This window comes from Lactuca saligna, chromosome 6, assembly GCF_052625555.1.
Source record: "Lactuca saligna cultivar CGN05327 chromosome 6, ASM5262555v1, whole genome shotgun sequence".
Lineage (NCBI taxonomy): Eukaryota > Viridiplantae > Streptophyta > Magnoliopsida > Asterales > Asteraceae > Lactuca > Lactuca saligna.
The window spans coordinates 160,762,293-160,782,963 of NC_136422.1; the positions used below are offsets into that span (position 1 = coordinate 160,762,293).

The 20,671-nt window shown below is 33.2% G+C and overlaps 3 protein-coding genes across 3 annotated transcripts; 1 reads left to right on the plus strand and 2 right to left on the minus strand.

Moving 5' to 3' along the window:
• Nucleotides 1-5,005: 5,005 nt before the first annotated feature.
• On the minus strand, nt 5,006-9,194 carry LOC145001904 (Protein kinase superfamily protein). The gene is made up of 21 exons (XM_078961235.1): nt 8,838-9,194; nt 8,659-8,703; nt 8,460-8,498; nt 8,211-8,381; nt 7,951-8,103; nt 7,852-7,887; nt 7,702-7,745; nt 7,515-7,605; nt 7,383-7,424; nt 7,174-7,282; nt 6,961-7,075; nt 6,814-6,863; nt 6,617-6,695; nt 6,452-6,502; nt 6,218-6,359; nt 6,080-6,124; nt 5,899-5,997; nt 5,793-5,834; nt 5,503-5,673; nt 5,301-5,420; nt 5,006-5,201 (listed from the first exon to the last, which is right to left on the minus strand). The coding sequence occupies exons 1-21, from the start codon at nt 9,192-9,194 to the stop codon at nt 5,097-5,099; spliced, it is 2,106 nt and encodes a 701-aa protein (XP_078817361.1). The 3' UTR covers nt 5,006-5,096.
• RH39 lies at nt 9,117-13,072 on the plus strand. The gene is made up of 11 exons (XM_078961236.1): nt 9,117-9,222; nt 9,389-10,009; nt 10,117-10,212; nt 10,305-10,493; nt 10,609-10,749; nt 10,857-10,997; nt 11,097-11,239; nt 11,341-11,470; nt 11,552-11,600; nt 11,691-12,235; nt 12,423-13,072. The coding sequence occupies exons 1-10, from the start codon at nt 9,193-9,195 to the stop codon at nt 12,209-12,211; spliced, it is 2,061 nt and encodes a 686-aa protein (XP_078817362.1). The 5' UTR covers nt 9,117-9,192; the 3' UTR covers nt 12,212-12,235; nt 12,423-13,072.
• On the minus strand, nt 12,413-12,787 carry LOC145003078 (nucleolar protein). The gene has a single exon (XM_078962229.1). The coding sequence runs from the start codon at nt 12,785-12,787 to the stop codon at nt 12,413-12,415; it is 375 nt and encodes a 124-aa protein (XP_078818355.1).
• Nucleotides 13,073-20,671: the final 7,599 nt, after the last annotated feature.

Sequence of the window (20,671 nt, forward strand, 5' to 3'; positions counted from 1 at the left end):
TGTCATGCTTTGATTTTGTATATAAAACATCTAATCATGGCTCACTTGGTAGAAGGCTTGTGTAAGATGTGGGCTTATTGACCCATTGACCCAAGTTTGAATCATGGGAGGTGAAAGAGGATAATTAGCATCATTGTCAAAGGCGAGCCTTCTCTCCATAACCCTGAAATTGGGACACCCTAAATTAATTTTTAAAACCCTTTTAGGCTTTTACATCATTTTATTATGAGATTCGAGTGTTGTTATTGTTGAAGTTTATTTATTGATTTTTGGCCCATGGGTAAATGGTTGAGACGTATAAGTTTATACAAATGCCTTTAGGATGCAATTGCAAGATTAAAATTTTATGAGAAACTAAAGGGTTAAATGATTAGGGTTAATTTATGTTATATGGTATATTCCTTATGGATTCAAATAATAGTGCTTATATGAAAAATATATACAAACTACAATAAGGTTGTGGGCTAAGCTAATGTGCATAAATACTAGCTATGTTAGTATGTACGTACATAAGCTTTACCCCCATTAGCTTGTTGATAACTTAACCCGTACCTAGGCCCATGACATTGTTGTAGGTTGTATGTAGTTCATGTACATTGTATGTTTGGAATAAATGAACATACCATTCAACATGGCATTTATGCAAAATTGTGTCTCTCCCTCTCTCTTTCTAAATAGCATATCTTTCTATCTTGATTGAGTCTGTCTAATTCTTTTCCTTTGTCATTGAATTCTCAAGTGATCCTAGTCTCTCTCATCCTTTAGTTCATGATTTCCATGGTGGAACAACATCCTTAACAACCCAACAAATCCTTTGGGGTCATGAAAATCAAATCTCACATCCCTCTTCTCTTGTACCTCGATTCACTAAACTATGATGCGTGTAGAGAACTTTTATCTACATATTGCATAGGTTTTGATTTTATTGGTCACATTGATGTCACCTATCAAGATTCCATGATCCCACGACAAAACCCATTGACCCCAAGTGGAAAAAGGTGAACTTTATAATCAAAATTTGAATGAGGGACAATCTCCTAATCTCTTTTCCGTCTCTTTATCGTAGTATGGTCGGTGCAATTCAGTATCTCACATTCCCTGACCCTGATACCTCCTTTGTCGTCCAACAAATTTGTCTTAATGTGCATGATGAATGTCCTCAAACACATTCTCAAATATATTCGTGGTATTATAGACCATGACCTTTAACTTCATGTATCTCTCTATTCGAATGTCATAACATACTAAGATGATGATTGGGGGCCGTCTGTCTAACCATCGATCCACCTTGGGGATTGTGTCTTTGTTATGAATAACCTGGTATTTTAGACCTACAAGTACAACATATGGTGTAATTTGTTGGTAAAGTGCTAAGCTGAAAGAGTTGTCAAATGTAGTTGCGACGTATTGGTTAAAACATTGTAACAAAATATACAGATCTCGCTAGTTGTGAATCATTGGTTGCATTATAATTGTCATATTACGTTACAACTAGATGTCTAAAGCATTGTAATAAAAAATAGCATTTAACAAAAATCATGTCTTCTTGTAGATTAAAGTACGATCGGAACTTAACTTAAGCTACTATTTTATACATTTAGACCTAAAAGAAAATACATATTTGGCTACAATTTATGGCATCTTGAAGCTTATTAACATTTATTATGTTATTTATTCTTTATCATTCATTCACATATATATATATATATATATATATATATATATATATATATATATATATATATATATATATATATATATATATATACACACACACACACCAATTTTTTATATCGTGGATAATCATAACATCTAGGAGAATAAATGTTTTAGCATAGATAATTTTGTTGGTTATTCTCTATATTTATTGAAATGCATAAAATTTAAATAGATAAGTATTTTAGTTGGTCTATTTGTTGTAGTTATATCTAATTTTCATTAGGGGTGAGCGTTTGGACCAGATCATATCGGTTTTGTAGAAATCGATAGGCGTTGGACGGGATCTGTTGAGACTTATCAGGTCCAGGTTCGATTCGATCCGATCTGAAGGTTCAAATGCTCATCCATAGTTTTCATTGTAATAAGACATTAGAAAATTATATAAAAGTATACACTTAGCCATAGTTTAGTGTTTCTTATACTTTTTATCAAGTATAATCAACCGTTTGTGTACAATGGATACAATGTTAGAAAAGTCAACTACTAGTTATTGTTACTAATTATAATTCAAATATGTGATATTTCTTTTTGATATATGTGGGTAAATATCGTTGCAGGTCTCGAGATTACGACATTTAATGGAAAACAAGAACACAATTGTACGAATGAGGTTTTGCTGATGAGATATCTAATCAACATCATATAATAGTTTGCATACTTGATGACTTCTTTATAATGTTGCAAATCTGAAAGTCTTGGAGTTAATTATTTTAAATCGTGATGTATGTTACATTGTAATATTGTTTGTTACTATTTTTTTATGATGATCAGTTATCCTGGTTTTTCTGAGATTATAGAAGGCACACAATAAACATCTTGAAGTAGTTTTTTACACCACATGGTGGTATGTTAGGTTTAGGGATTTCTTGTTGTTTGGTAGGAATCATTGTAAAAAGAAAGTTTTATTTATAAAATTTGTCCAATGGTACTTCTAGATTAACAATAAAAATATCAAGGGTGCAACATTAAGTGTGTATGTTGGTTGCAAAACTTGTTATTTCTTTGATGTAATTTGTTTGTTCTGCCTAGCTCCTTACTAGCTTAATAAAATCGATGGTGTTCTAGAAAATATTATCATTTAAAAGTGGTGTATCTTATACTTACGTAAAAAAAAAAAAAAAAAAAAAAAAAAAAAAAAAAAAAAAAAAAACCAAAAGAATATGATTGATATATGACAAATTGCATGTAAAAAATTTCCAAGTCGAATTCTATTTTATGAAATATACTCTTAATAGCAACATTTAATGAGCTTTTACTTATAACAAAAAAAGATAACAAAATTTTTTATTTAATTATAAACTTAAAAAACACACAAAATTTTACTTCCGAAAACAAGTTCTATAAAATAAAATAAGTATATACACTACTCTTTTACAATGTATATGGTTGATGTTGTGTCCGTGAGTCTCTATTAGTTATTTCAATAACTGAAATCTAAAACATGAAAGCTTAAATAGTAGATATTTAGTCTTGAATCCGGTTAAAAGAAATGAATCCGATTAAAAGAAACCAAACAAAAGAAGATTATATAAATGCTTTCGTTGAGATATTTGGATCTAATAAGTAGGTTGGTGTAAGGTTAATCTCAAAAACTCTTTCTATAATGCTTCAACAAAATTCATAAATTTCTTGTATGTTAGACTACTCCCATCGGTGATATTTTGGATAGTCAGTAAAAAAAAAGCAAAAAAAAAAAAAATCAATTACAACAATGAACTGGTTTAATTGAACAACCCACCAACTAGTTGGTAATCTTTATATTTTTTTGGATAAAAAGTAAGATGAATGTAAAATATTTTTATTTAGTTTTATATCTAAAATAAAAAATTTATTTATTTCGAACTAAATAAATTATTTTTAATATTTCTAATAAATATTAGTAGAATAAAAAATAATCTTAAAATATATTTATTTAATACAAAAACTGTTTGAGTAGGGTTGTTAATAAGAGCACCCACATCGAATGCTTTCAATTACTTTGCAATGTCATCTGGTCTTTAAAAGTGTTGATTAAGTTATTGCAAGTACTGAAAGCCTTGCAACAATAAATAAGTGGGATAATTCTTTACTTTATGAATTATGATGTACAGTTTGAAGTGTATTATGCTATACAACACAGATGCATATATAATATATAATAATTATAATATATTTTGAAGTTATAAATTAATAAATTGGTATTTATAAAAGATGATGTGATACATTTGAAATATAGTACTCTTGCACACTGATGTAGATGATATAAGTGTAAAAAGTTGGGTTATATAGTGGAAGAGAAATAAATTATTTTTTAATAGATAATTATGTTGATTTTGGTTGTAAATTGGAGTAATCTTATATCTAAATTTTGATACGCTTCTCATCATATGTTTATATTGATAGAGATATGGGCATTCAAAATATCTGAAACTAAAATGCCAACTTAAATCCATGGCTTTTCGGTTCACTTACAATACACCTGATTTGCCACAAACAGTCAACCAAAAAACCAAAATTTTTTGGCATTTAATTTTTCAGGATGATGTTTTAATATAAAGTTTAGACTTTAGAGTTAAATTGTGTTTGGCACGCTACAACTAGTTTATTTTTTGAACTTTTTTATGTAGTCGTATTTGTCAAGGCAAAAAGTAGTTTATAAACTAGCTTTTTAAAAAGCTATTTAGATTACCTTTTTAAGAGCTTTACTAAAATTTTCCAAATATACTTATTAATTAATTATAAAAACAGAAACACAATCTCTTAAATGCCCTTTTATATAATTTTATATTTTCCAGCTAGTTTTACAAAATATCATTTTTATCAACTAACTTTTCAACTATCAGCTACCTTTTTATTTAACAGCTAGTTTTTCAATTATCATCTAGTTTTTCAGCTAACAATTAACTTGTAGTATGCCAAACATAACTTTAATATAACACTTATTTTTAGAAATTGTTAATTTTGATTAAGAATAGCCATATTAAAACACAATTGCCGTTTGCCATTTATAATTGTTTGGTGTTATTCATGTATGTGTAACTGATAAACAGTTACATTCTTGTGTTCTTTATTTTCTTCGCATCTTTAAAATTGTCATGAGACTGTGTTTGTGCGTTTTATCAAAGTTTTTATTCCTAACATAACACCCCTGGATGAAGATATAACTGAATGTGAGAAATAAAATATTTAAAAGAGTTTTGAGTCAACCGTATGTTAAAAATAGAAAATGAGCTATAAATAATGAGTCATGTTGTGTGAGGTATCAATTTTTTCTACAAATCGATAGCAAAAGAGTTAGCATAGGATCTCAATAATAATCATATCCTTCTTGAATTTTATTGTATTTGTAGAATATTATATATATACACAATATATCAAACCTTTGAAATGAATTAATATTACAACAACGCCCTTCGTATAGTCCTTGCAGCAACACGAGAAACCAACTTACCAACCAGATCAAATGGAAGACGAATCAACTGTTGTTGCAAGTCCGTAGGAAGCTGTCAAATATTTTCTTTTTCACATTACTTAACTTCATCAAAAAAATAAAAAATAAAAAAAATTGAATATATCAAATGTTTTCTTTTTTACATTCTTACCTCAGGAATTACATTAAGCAGTGGAAGTATGTCTTGAATAGATGCAACCTCGTTCAGGGCTAAATACACCTCCTCTGATTTTACTCTTTTGTTAGTATAGGGACTGAAATCGCCAACTCCCTATAATACATGGTAAAGAAATGTAAATATGTTGCTGTTAAGTGTATACACTATACACACACAAAAGGTGTTAGCATCTTACATCTTCAATCTTTTGAGATCCTGATAATAAGTGAAGAAGGCGAAGCAAGTTTCTCAAGTTTATCATATCTTCATCACTTATTGAAGATCGAGGGGAAGGGCCAAATGGTAAATTTGCACTTGCTGCATATGTCAAAGATTCAAAAGTCGCCAACCCAAGTGCATCCAAACCCTGTTATTATTTATAAAGTTTTCATCTTTTTAATTTATATAAAAAAAAAAAAAAAAACATATATACATAAAAATAACCAAAACTACATGATTGATGATACTACTGTATATATATATTACCTTGGCAAATTCTTGAAGAAGTATTTCCCTCACAAATGCACCCTGAACAAATAAATTTTAACAAAAAGAAATGGAAATAATATTTTAATATATTTAATTTCCTTACCTTTTCAGTTAATGTGAATGATAATATCTGCTTGATGATCACATTTGAATTGTTGTCTTCTACTTTGACCAAAGCTCTCTCTGTTCTAGCTCGAAGGGACTAAAAATGAAAATATTTTACAATTTTAGATTTTTCAAATTAATAAAGAATTAGGAGAAACTCAAAAAATTGCATATTGTACTTCGGATAGAAGAGACTCCAAACGATCGATCCTGAACACCCCTTCCTGATAATAATAATAATAATATGATTAAAATGAAATGAAAATTAAAAACATGCAATAGAAAATGGAAAATGTAATAATATATTTTTGATTTACCTCATAAAGAAGAGCTTGTAAAGAAGACCTAAGTTGTGGTGAAGTATCAGTTAGGACTTTTCTTGCAATCCAAGGGTAGGTCCCACCAAGAACTTTATAATTCGGGTCATTGTTGATTGCAATTCCTTCTAGAACTGCCAGGCTGGCACATTAAACAAAAGGGCTTTTCAGGAAATTTACAATATAAGCAAAAAAAAAAAAATCATGTGTAATGATGAGAGTAATACTGTGTACCTTCTAATAACAAGAGAAAAGTATGAAGGGATCTGAAATTTGAACTTATACCTGAAAACATTAAAAAAAAGAAATCGTTTGAATAATGTTTTCAAAATCTTATTTTAACAAAAAAAACAAAAAAAAAAAAAAAAAAGGATTTATGATTTATGTATTTCATCTTACATGGTGGTTCCAAGGTTTCCTGAAAGATCCCCAAAGCTGATATTTTGGACTCCTTTGGAAACAGCATTCTGAAAAACCCCTACCCAGAAAAATACCAAATTTAGTTACACAAAATATAAAAAAAAAAAAAAAAAAAAAAAAAATTTATTTATTTAATTAAACGTTTACAATTATGTAGAGAGGTGAAATAACTAAACCTGTTAAAGCCTTTGTGACTTGATCCTTGTCAGCAGTTGCAGGAAGCAACCTGAAAAGTGAAATAAATCATCAAAATACAACTCATAGTTTTTAGCCTTTATTTAATGCTAAAAAGAAAAAGTTGATAGTATAATTAGTATTAGTACCCAAGGGTAACAAAGTCTTTTGCCAATGCATCATAATCTTTATTTACTAGATGAAGGCAAGCTTGAATGAACCCATCACGAAGCTCTTGCTTGAATTCACCCATCATTCCAAAATCTAAGTTACAACAAATCAAGGAGTCACATATATTATATTATATATATTGTATATAAACATAAAACAGTTATGGGGGTAAATAGGTAATTTTGAAGTACCTAAATATGCTAGTTTCCCATCATATGTACGAAGTAGGTTTCCAGGGTGTGGATCAGCATGATAGAATCCATATTCTAGAAGTTGATTAAACGAGCAATACACTCCTATCTGCATCAATGAGGAAAAAAAAAAAATTAAAATTAAAATTTAGATATATATGATTAATTAGTTCGATCAAAATTAACAGAATTTTTTATAAGAACTTCACCTCCACTAGATAAAGATCCTTCACTTCAGATAGCTTTTGACCCTATATACATCATTCTCAAATTAAAAAAATATAATTATATAATAAAGAAAGAAAATATAAAATGAAATGAAGAAAAAAAAAAAGAATTACCTCTACCCATTGCATAGTGAGAACCTTACGAGTTGTATTATCTACATACATAGCTGGAACCAAAACATCCTTTAGATTTCCATATAGTTCTCTGGTTGAATAAATACAAATATATTATTTTTCATAAGTGTTAAAAGTGGATTTTATGGATTACATGTAACAAAAAGGTCAAAAGAGTATTTCTCACTTGAACTTAATTCCATTTTTTGCTTCATTAACGTAATCCATCTCCTGCATTGAATGTGATTACCTGTATTCAATATTAGAGCACTAAGAATTTATATAGAAAGACTTTATTTTTTTAAGAAGAAAATACTGGAGTTTAGTGTTTCTATACCCGAAAGAGGCTTGATGCCCATTCATCAACAACAGCCTGTGGATCAAGAATCATAGTGAGAATCAAATGAATTTAAAAAAAGAAAGAAAAAAAAATTACCTGAAGATCAGTATTGAATTTCCCTACTCTTCGAATCAAACCTGCAAGATAACGTAGGATCAATATGTCTAATGAAATGGCAGCTTGAACACCAGGCCTTTGAACTTTGACTGCGACTATCTGACCACTTGACCGGAGTTTAGCTTGGTAGACCTGAATGAAAAGAGCAAAACAAGGAACTTTTTTAGGGTTTTGAAATTTGATTATAAAAAAAAAGAAATTAGGGCAAATGCGATTATGAGAATTAATGGAGAAATGACCTGGCCAAGGGATGCTGCAGCCACAGGTTGTGGTGAGATCTCAGAGAAGATTTGATCAAGTGGTGACCCAAGTTCTTTTTCGATCGTGTTAAATGCAACTTCAGTTGAAAATGGTGAAATTCGGTCTTGTAATAATGAAAGCTCGTTGAGATATGATGGTGGTATTAGATCCTATAAGGAATTTACAACTCAAAACATGAATTCGAGATTAAAAAAAAAGGTATAAAATAAAAAATAGAGTTAACTTACAGGTCGAGATGAGATAGCCTGAGCAATTTTTATGTATGCCTGAGAGAGAATTTGCGAAAGAGAAAGAGAATGAGAGTAGATTAGTTGATACTTATTTTACATGTTTGAGGATATTAATCTGAATTGCATGTTTCTTTATGGATTATTCAAATTGCTTTTTCAAAAGAAGTTGAAGTTGAGTTCATAATTCAAATCGTACCGGTCCAAGCTTCACCAGTATTTGGCGCAACTGCGAAGCTCTAACCTGAATTCAAATAAAACAGATCAAAATTAGGAAATTTGATCGAATTATAACGCATATTTTTGATGAAATTCATCGATTCTGTTATCTAGTTATGTGAAGTTTATGACTTTATGTGAATATAAAGGCACTCTGACCTCAAACATCAAGTCAGAACGCTCCAAAATGCTATCAAGGTATCTGAATGCGAGCCATTTGCCGAGAGTGTTGCCGATTTGAAGAAGTCTCCGGAGAACTATCAGAGGTTTTTTCCGATAAATTGAAGCGATTTTGGAGATGTTATAATCCGTCAAGGATTCAGCCTCCGACGAGCTGAGTTCAAATAGATAGCCAGAAGACTCCGTGAAGGCATCCACGTCACGGACTACCACGGAAACAGCTGTTCGTGGAAGAAGAAGATTTGTTTTCCGATTAAAATATACTGTTGTTTGCCGTACGCGGTGGTGCGTGGTAGAAAAAAGCGGCGGTGGAAGTGGCGCCGGTGTTAATATCATGGTTCTCTTGGCTTGTGGTTATGTGAACGTTAGCCTCTCTTTTTATCTAATTTATCCTATTTTTAATTTATAATTTCTTTTGCTCATAGAAGCCCTTGTACTTCTCCAAAAGTTCCAATTTGTACCCACAATGTTTTGAGTTTTGAGATTGAGCACAAAAGTGATTGCTGATTCAATTGCTTATCCGTTTATAGATCAAACCCACTCCTAGGATATCACCAACACACATACAAGCGCCACTCTGCAACAAACATTCCGGCAAGATGATGGTAAAATTGGGAGGAACTGCAAGAATCCTAACCCTTTCGTTATCTTCAACCTCCACCACCCGTCTCTCTTTCTCTATCCTCTCCTTCCCTAAAATCCACCGTCCTCGTAGGGTTTATCAAGGGTTTAGGGGCCTCTCCACCACCGCCGCCGCCGCCACCACCACCACCCCCTTCACCGACGAACCTTCATTAGAATCATCCAAGCACTCTATCCTCCTCGAACGCCTCCGAATCAGACACCTCAAAGATTCAGTAGGTAACACTTACAAAACCAATAACAAAAAGCCACAATCGATACCTTTTCAGGAGAGCGAGATCGATGACGGATCTTCTAAGCATTTTAAGAACAAGAAGGAAGAAGAAGTTTCGTTTTCGGAATTGGGGTTGAGCGAAGAGGTTTTAGCTGCGTTAACGGAAATGGGTATTACATCACCAACTGAGATTCAAAGTTTGGGGATTCCCGCTGTGCTTGATGAAAAAAGCGTGGTTTTAGGGTCTCATACTGGCTCAGGGAAGACACTTGCTTACTTGTTGCCTCTTGTTCAGGTTTTGATTCTATCTCTTTGCTTTAATTTGAATCAGTAAACGTTCAATGATACAAAATTTATACACTTACACACTTGGTCTTTTCTTTCTTTTATTCGTTTCTGAAGTTGTTAAGACAAGATGAGGCATTGAATGGCATGGTGATGAAGCCCAGGCGTCCACGTGCCATTGTCCTCTGTCCAACAAGGGAGTTATGTGAACAGGTTAACAATGATACTTTCTCCATTTTATCTGTATTAAGTTTTTCATATTGTTTTGAACTCAGATGAAGGTTGAAAAATGTTAAATGTTGCAGGTATTTGGTGTTGCAAAGTCAATTAGTCATCATGCTCGATTCAGGGCAACAATGGTTAGTGGTGGTGGTCGTTTAAGACCCCAAGAAGATGCACTGAATGCACCAATCGACATGGTGGTAGGGACACCTGGCAGAGTTCTTCAACATATTGAAGATGGAAACTTAGTCTATGGTGATATCAGATATCTGGTAAGAAGTCCATGTTTTTCAAATGCATATAAAAATGGTTTAAATACAAACATACCAACAATTCCTTGATGATAAAATGATTGAAAGTACAATGTTGTATTTGTTATGTTTTCAGGTGTTGGATGAAGCAGACACCATGTTTGACCGAGGTTTTGGTCCGGATATCCGGAAGTTTCTAGGCCCATTGAAAAACCGTGCATTAAAAGCAGATGGTTTAGGGTTTCAAACTATTTTGGTGACTGCAACAATGACAAATGTATGCTAATAAGTGATATTAAGTTGTTCTTTATGCATTAAGTCAAAAAAAAGAAAAAAAAAAAACAATCATATATAGCTTACTAAATTATATCATGAATTTTGTAGGGTGTACAAAAGTTAGTTGATGAGGAGTTTGAAGGAATCGAGCATCTTCGCACTTCATCTCTTCATAAAAAGATTGCTTTAGCTCGACATGATTTTATAAAGCTTTCAGGTGCAGAGAATAAATTGGAAGCATTGCTACAGGTTTTTGCATTCTTTTTTTTTTTATTTTATACAATTTGTATCCTTTTAATTTTATTGGGAAATTTGAATTGTTTCGGAAATAATAATATGTTTATGTAGGTTCTTGAGCCAAGTTTAGCAAAAGGAAATAGAGTGATGGTGTTTTGTAACACATTGAATTCAAGCCGAGCAGTTGACCATTTCCTTGGTGAAAACCAACTCGCTACTGTTAACTATCATGGCGAGGTTCCCGCTGTCGAAAGGTGAGATCTGATTATTTTAGTGAAATGTCAAAAATACCCTTCCATCATTGAATTCCATGTCACGTCTAAGGACTGAGAATGTAATTTACTTTATGAACCAGGGTTGAAAACCTCAAAAAGTTCAAAAGTAATGATGGAGATTGCCCCACACTCGTTTGTACAGATTTAGCAGCTCGGGGTTTGGATTTGGATGTTGATCATGTTATCATGTTTGATTTCCCCAAAAACTCTGTAAGTATTTTCAGCTGTAGGGGTAAATTTGTCATATTCACATCATAATTTTTTTTTTTTTTTTTTTAATTTGCGTTTTAGATTGACTACCTTCATAGGACTGGAAGAACCGCTCGCATGGGTGCCAAAGGTAAATTTCATCATTTTTTTTTCCTTGGTAAATTACCTATCTGCCCTTGTTGTAATTTTTGATGACATGTCACGTTTTTGTTTTTTAAAGGAAAAGTGACAAGTCTAATTACAAAAAAGGACATGACTCTAGCAGATCGTGTGGAAGAGGCCATGAGGAAAAACGAGAGCTTAGAGTCTCTCACTGTAGACAACGTTCGAAGAGACAATAGCAGCAGACCAAAACTACAACACAACAAATCAAAAGCCTCAAAATCAATCAAAATCTCCGATCAAAAAACCAACAAAAACTTCAGAAGCTCAGTGGGACCCACATCCAGTAAAGTCACCTCCTTTTCCAAATCCAAACCACCTGTTAAAAGAGGACCCAAATCCTCTGCTACTAAAGTAGCCTCCTTCTCCAAATCCAAGAAACCCACGGGTCATGCTTCTGGTTCTACCGGGCCCACAAAGTTTTCAAAACCTAAAAAACCGATTGTGAAAATTGGCGGGAAAACAAAAAGTAGTAGTAATAGCCAAAAAGGCGGTGGTGTTGGGAAATCGACGTCGAAGCTGAATGTTGTTGGGTTTAGGGGAAGAAGCTCTTCATCGGGTTCAATTAGGGCTAGTTAGTTGACCCATTCACTAATAATACGGGTATGCTACAATATTTTTAGTTTTTATAAGTTTATTATTATATTCAATTACAGAATGATTCCGTATATTGATAACAATAACATACCAAAACGACATTTGTAAACTAACTATTTAAGAGGACATCGAAGATAAAATATACAAAATGAGGGGATTCTTGATTGAATTATAATTGTTTGTTTATTTCCAGGTAAGAGCAAGGAGTCTTGGTTTTGGAGGAACGACGTTTCCTTCAGAGTCGTAAATTATGACCCCTGAGAAATCTGGTAGTTGACACTTTCCGCCCATGAGTATATTCTTTTGCCAAACGGATTCTTCTTCTTCTTCTTCTTCTCCTTCATCTTCTTGAAAGACATGGTTCATTCCTCCATTATTGAGTTGTATAACAGGTTCTTCAAAATCATAACTGTAGCAAGCTTTCAAACGATGAACCCATTTTTTAGAATGACTAGCACACATGAACAAGGTCAATACACAAAAGAAGAAGACAGACCCAATGGCTAGGCTCACTTGTGGTGCACCGGTTAGAACATGGTTTGGAAGTGGTCGAGCCATTGGTTTGTTTTTTTTTAGGGTTTATGGTTGATGTTGGGTGTTAAAGATTGTGCATGGAGATGTGGGGTTTTATAGTGTGATTTTGTTTAGGGTTATGAGGATTTGTTAAGGTTTTATGAGATGGGTATAGGTGGAAGACTATGAAGAGTGTAATGGTTAAGTTTTATGAATTAGGTGGCCTGTCTTGGAATAGGAATTTGCTGTGGAGTAGGTGTTGACTTGTATGAGAACTTAAAGATCGTTATGGGGAGTTCTAAAAATATATAGATAGATAAATTAACGTCATCTTTGGGTGTCTCAACTGATCCTTTAATTATTTGTTACTATTTGGTTATTTAAATTTAAATTTGATTAATCCAAAAATATGCCGTTTCAAAATTGGTGGTCATTTTGCAAATCGATTGAGAGTTGGTCATTTCAGAATAAAATTTCATTATTGATGGTAACTGTTGTGAATGTCCTATGGTCAGAATTTTTATCTAGTATTCGGGTGTATTTGATTTTGAAAACGAAAATATATTTTTTTTATTAAAAGTGTTTATTAGGTTTTTTTTTTAATCAAAAGTGTTTATTAGTTTATGGCAGGAAAACAATGTTTTTTTAATGTGGATTAATTTAGATGGTTGCAAGATGCAATAAGTTGTACACTTTTTGGAGTGTTTTGCAAAAACTCCTTATGTTTAAAATGATCAAAATTGACGAAAATTCGACAGACAATGGCGGATGCAAAACGAAACCTGACCATGTTCAGTATGCATGAAGTAGGGATAATGACTTAGAAAGGTAATGAAGTTTCAAAAATGTACAAAAAATATCATTATTTTATTTTTAGTACTCAAAATACCATTAAAGTATATTTTTTATACACAAAATACCAATGAAGTACACATGTGTTCAAATAATACCTTGTGGGTAACCTACAATAGCAGATAAAATGGTATTTTGTGTACAAAAAAAAACAATGGTCTTTTTTGTACATTTTTGAAGCTTCGTTACATTTTTAAGTCATTTTTCCTTCTTTGAATGTAATAGAAATTTAGCTATTTTTTATAAAGAACCCTCCACTTCACTTCGGCCACTACTTAGGTTCATCGCCACCCTCCACCACCATGACAAAACCCTTTTCTTATTCTTCCTCCTAATCATTTGCCTACTTTCATCAACGCCGGAATCTCACCGGCCACCTCTGTTTCTCGGCAAATCCCCACGGCTTCTCAAAACCCAAAATTCTTGTTCAGCCGAAACTTACGAGACACGATCCTTTGATCAGATTCTTGATCATTTCAGTTTCAATGATCTTCCCAAGTTCCAACAACATTATCTCATCAACTCCGATCACTGGGTGGGCCCAAGCCCTAATCGTTTGGGCCCAATCTTCCTTTATTGCGGCAACGAAGGCGACATCGAATGGTTCGCTGCCAACACCGACTTCGTTTGGGAACTCGCCCCTCGTTTTGGTGCCATGGTCATCTTCCCCGAAGTAAAAGCCCTAATCACTATACTCTACATTAATTTGTTCACTTGCAGACATTTAATAATACAATTTTATCAAAAGCTGCGTGATTTGATCTAGCATTGATATTATGGTGAATCGATGTCATATGGAAGCCAGGAAGAGGCATACAAGAATGCTTCTACTTTAGCATATCTAACAGCTGAACAAACACTTGTTGATTACGCTCTTCTCATCACCGATTTGAAGAAAAATTTATCAGCCGAAGCATCACCTGTAATCTTGTTCGGCTGATCATACGGTGGAAGTAAGATCTTTTCCAACAATTTCAACAAAAATTAAACAAGCACTTGCTGATTACGCTCATCTCATCCCATTTACCTGAAGTACCTGGTTACCACAATGCTTTAGTTGAACACATGTGTATTTTGTTGGTATTCTGTGTACAAATAGTAACATTAATGGTATTTTTTGTACTAAAAAAACAACAATGGTATTTTTTGAACGTGTGGAAACCGGATAACCTACAATAGCCGGTAAAATGGTATTTTGTGTACAAAAAAAACAATAATGGTCTTTTTTGTACACTTTTAAAACCTCGTTACCTTTTTAAGTCATTATCCCCATGAAGTAAGTATAAAAGCATGAAAATTTAGAGTATTTTTGGGTTTCGGTAAAAAAAAAATTCAATTGGGGCTATTTTCTACAAAAACGAGTGGGTTTTTTTTACGTAAAAATATGATTTTTTTTAAAAGTTCTTTTTAGTAATAAATGAGGTGAGACTCACTTCCAAACGAGGTCCATGCATGGCGATCTAGTCAAATGGAGGGTTAGGGAGTCAAATGGAGGGCTATAGGCATATAAAAAACGAGATAATGTATAATTAATTAAATGAAGGACATTGTAATTATTTTATAGGGAAAATTGCAATAAAATCACTAAATTTACCGAAAATTTTGATTTTGATACCTATTTTTTTTTCCCACATTCATGTCATTACATTTATGATTATGTTGTAATATCAACTAAATAATCGGTTTTTTCTGTTCTTCCGGTAACCAATTTGACCAGGTTGCAAGAAAGTCTTTATATTTATCGAAAATTTTGATTTGATACCGTAATTTTTTTTTTCAAAAATATCATTACATTTAAACTTGGTTGCAATGTAAACCAATTAAACGATTATGAGATCTATTTCACCATGGTGCATCAGCTCCTCAGTCCACTAAGACACTAGATATAGTTATCAAATTGGATTCGATTAACTACAGAAACCGATGAATAAAATCAAGAGACCTTTCTAGAAGCTATCGTCTATTGTTTTAAATCACGTATGTGTTTTGTAAGAAAAAACAACATAAGATTCGATCATATGTGATATATTGATAATGGAATTAGATTCAACCGCATTGAATTCCAAATTGAACTTAGTCCTAATTTAATTGCACGAGTAGTCGAGTGTAATACCTTCAACCATAACATGAGAGCTTTTATGTAACATCCTGATTTTTACCATAAAATATTCATTTTTATTTATTCAAATATATCATAGTATAATTATATTATGCGGAAAACATGATTTGAATGAACGTGTGTACAATCAAGCCTTGCCCTTCTCACGATCTGAAGAATTTCTTGAAAACATTTATAATCAACTGGGTAAGTATGAAACTTAATGTGTTCCTCAAAATATCATATACTACAATACATATACAATGCATACACATAATGGCTCACAACCTTTCATCGATCCACCAATAAAACACATAACGGCCTTCAATATAAAGTTGGTTTGCCCCTTGGCCTTCAACATAAAGTTGGTCCGCCCCTTGGCCTTCAGCATGAAGTTGGTCCGCCCGAGTATATTGGCCTTCAGTAGGAGGTTGGTATGCCCTTAACTCCTACATAATATATCAACACATGTATAGCAGACAAACAGTCCAACATAACATGAAACTAACTAAACTAGTCTAATTGCCTAATTACATACTACATGACAACTACATCCTAACATATAGAGAATACATACTGGAATATAAAATATAGTGAGAAACTTGCTTTGAGAATTACTCAGACGACTATCAATTATCGTTCAGATGATCCAACTGACGGATAACACATCTATCAAGTATTAACCTATAATACTATAAATTATTAATATCTATGGCAATCTGGTAGAATTTTTCACTAATTCCATATATACTTTGATGGCTATCAAATAAGAATTAGTCAGGTAGGATAGTTGGGAGGTAGGACTATTTCGACATATAGATTTTCTAAAATCCAACAATCAAGCCAATGTGTCCATTCTAGACACCTCTCTTATAAGTAGACCAATTAGTATTATAATATGGTATTACTAATAAATATTGTTTATAGGTTCATAATAACGATAATAAACGTAAAAAAAGTTACACTTAAAACATAACAAGTGTAGCTTAACTTACAGATTTTCCTGATAGAAAGTCCGAAAAGTTTGCAGGCAGAACTCCGACCCGGGAGCTTCAATTTCTCTGGCTCTCTGATGCCATAGGGCCTCGCTAAAGTAGTTGAGAACTATGGAGTATTGGGGATAGGGGTGTGGAAAGGTTTCCAAAGGATCTGAATTTGTATGGGTAAGGAAATAAGCTTGTGCCGTGCACATTGTCTAGGCCGCACCATGCCTATGGTCGACGACCTTGTGGTGGCCCCTTTCAAACACTGCCACGTGTCGCCACCTTAATTGGTCAGGTTACCCGTTCGATCAACGCTATCGTCTTGACACATGTTGACTCTCAGATGATCCACATGTCACGCTCTCAACTATGCTACGTCACTCGGTCTCTCGGAGGAGGGGGCTGCTGACAATGACCATAACTTTCGCATATGAGCTTCGTTTTCTACGTTCTTTATATCTATGAAATCCTCTCGACAAGCTCTAAAACTTTTCTAAAGGTCTCAATAACTAATTCTCACTCTATTTTAAATTCATATTTTTATATAGATTATGCTGTTAAAGTCTGTGCGAGATTCATAACTCCTTCATACAAACTCTGTTCTTGATTGTCTCTATATCAACGTATTCGTATTGACGAGATCTTCAACTCTCGTTAGATTGTTATGCTAACAATCAATAGATTTTAATTTCAATTTCTATGTTGCATACTACTGTACCGAAACTTCGAATAAACTTAAACTTCCTCATGTGAAATCAGATTTGAACATTCTTTATATGTACGCTCTTGCTTTTAGGACTACCACGACTTCTGTTTGGATTACTTAAAAGCTAATAAGAAACCTATCTTCGATTTAATTTTCATGACACGCTTTGCCATATAGGGTTGAACACAAAAATTTAGACAATCATAACTTATTCATACAAAGTCAAATTTAAGCGTGCTATATATCTATGCAAATCGTATTGATGTCTACTACACATTTATGATGATTATGTAACACCTATTTTCTAGGATAGATCGATTTAGGGTTTCAAGGAGTCAAAATGTCAATTTTTAGATGAAATGGAGTGTCACGACGTGACCATTGAGTGGTCACGATGTGACAAGGTAACTATGAGTATTATGTTCAGGACCAATCTCACGACGTGCGAAATAGGGGCTTACGACATGAGAACTTCTACAACCTAAACTCATGATCTTTTAGGGTTTCGTTCCTATTTAAGCCCTTCTAAGTCATTTTGAGGGTTCATTACCAGCCTCCAACACCCTTTTACCTCAGAAAAACCCTAACCCTCATTCCTTGGTTGATTCTTGGCCTTTTGGAGCATTTCTTGGTTTGAAGAAGAAGATAAGAAGGAGAAGAAGGTGTTCTATTGGTGGAGCTTGCAAGGAAACATCATCATCATCATCATCCTCTCATTTTTCTTCTGGACCTTTGTAAGTGGAAAATACTCAAACTTTATTGCTTAAAGTGGTTAGATCTAAGTTATTATCCCATTTCTTTCATGTCTAAGCAAGTTTGAAAGGAAGGAATACATAAGGTTGGCAGCTTTATACTTTTTAAGGATCCATTGTGTATGATATTGTTCAAATATAAGAGTTGGTTGATTATTGGACCCAAGCATGAGGATTTTGGTTTAATATATTCATTTTGACCTATAATGGATGGAGGACATGCATGAGGCTTGCATGTCCATCAAGTAACATTTTTATGGACGTTTAGAGTCCCCTCTAGCTTCTAGAAAAGTTAGAATGAAAAACTTCATGGATTTAGGACTTAAATAGTCGGATTTTAGTTTCAGACTGAGCTCACGATGTCAGACATAAGGTCTCACGATGTGAGAATGAAAGAACTTGTTTTATACTGAGATTTTTGGAGCTCACGTTGTGGCATAAGGCTATTCATGTCGTGAGATCAGTTCAAATGATTTTTCCAAGTTTGAGTTGGTTAAGTTGGTTCAAGTCGAGTTGGAATCAGATTAAGTGGACTCTCGCGACGTGACTTCACAATGTGAGGCTTAATAATTGGCATTATGGCCTGTTGACTTTGACTTTGACTATTGACTTTTGACATGGGTTAACTTTTGGTCAAGATGGCTGGTTTTAGTGTGTAGACTAAGGTTGAAGCTTGTATGTTGTGATAGGAGTGTTGTAGCAGCTGTTGCGAGCCCTTGAACTGTGGGTTAGCTGATTCGAGAGTCTGGTGAGTCTCTTCACTGTACTCTTTGTGACTCTTACATTGTTATGTTGGGCTGCCCCTATTGGCATGCATGTAGGGTTGGGCCAATTTCTATAAGTGGGTTGGGCCTATTGTATGTTAAGATAGGCCCATTGTATGTCGGGCTAGGCCCATTTGTATGTGGGGTTGGGCCCATTAATTAGGAGCGGCTAGGCCCATTATTATGGGTTGGGCCTAATGTTGGGCTCCACATATATTTACATGATATCAAAGTCGGTGTCCGCACCCTTATGGCTCATCACCTCCTTGTCTATCCTAATCGAGTTTACAACTCTGAGGGGGAGTGTTAGTGTATCTCATATCGGTGCGACACGGTAATATAAGTGGCTATATATGTTGGAGTTCCCCTCTCTCCACAAGGGCTCTTTTGGAGAGTTAATATTTGGCTCCACATATATTTAAAGTTATAAATGTTCAAAAAGTTAAGACATACCAACTTCCTAAAATCTTTTTTATCGGTGATATATTTTACAAAAAAAAAATAATAATAAATATTTTGAATTGTCAAAGTGGTATATATATATATATATATATATATATATATATATATATATATATATATATATATATATATATATAGGGAAAAGTGAATATACCCTTAAGGGTATACAAGGATAGGTACCCTAACCCACCATAATACATCGTTTTGTTTAATATATTTATTATAATGTTCTTAAACTTCAACCCTAACTTGATTTACTTTCAAGATTTTCGAAATATCACTATTATATTCCTCTTACATCACATCTTTATGTCGGATACCTACTAAGCTTTATATATTGTAGTTAAAAATTAAAATTGTGTAAGAGTAAGATAAATATCAAATTTATATAAATTTTGGAATTAAATCACGTTAGAAGTTGAATTAGAAGAACATTGGACAATTACAATGTGTATATATGATACAAAATGAAGTAATATTGTGAGTGTGGGTACCTAAACTTATATACCCTTAAGGGTATATTCACTTTTCCCATATATATATATATATATATATATATATATATATATATATATATATATATATATATATATATATATATATATATATATATATATATATATATTGAATTGTCAAATAGTTGTTTTTGGAAAACACCAAGTTCAAACACACAAATATGTTTTCTAGGGAAATAATGTTCCACTCTGCAAAAATCCTTTTCAAAGATCTTCGAACATTTCATGCCAGATTTCTTCAACCGATCACAATGTCCAATCATTCCCTCTAAAACGGGCTACTTAACCAACATCAAAATAATATTTTTAGTATTTATCGGTTGTTGGGGTGTTTGGAGTCCTGGTTGGAGCTAATATGAATCTTAAACAAAATTGGTTGCCCATTATTGATAAGGTTCAATCCAAACTTACCACATGGAAAGCTAAACACCTTTCTTTAGGTGATCGTTTAACTCTTGTTAAATCGGTCCTTGGATCTTGGCCTTTAATTTTCTTTTCGTTGTTCATGGCTCCTAAGTCCGTTATTGAGCATCTTGAGAACATTCGCAGGCGTTTTCTTTGGGAGGGAATGAAAGAAAAAATAAAATCAATTGGGTGGCCTAGAAGGTGATTCTTGGGCCTAAGGATCAAGGTGGCCTCGGGGTGGGCCCCCTTGATTCATTGAACTGTACTTTATTATACAAATGGCTTTGGCGGTTTACATGTGGTAAGGTCTCTTTATGGAGGCGAGTCATTTGTGGTATTCACAACAACAAGAGAAAACCTCTTGATGGTCTTGGCAAAAAAATCGATTCCGA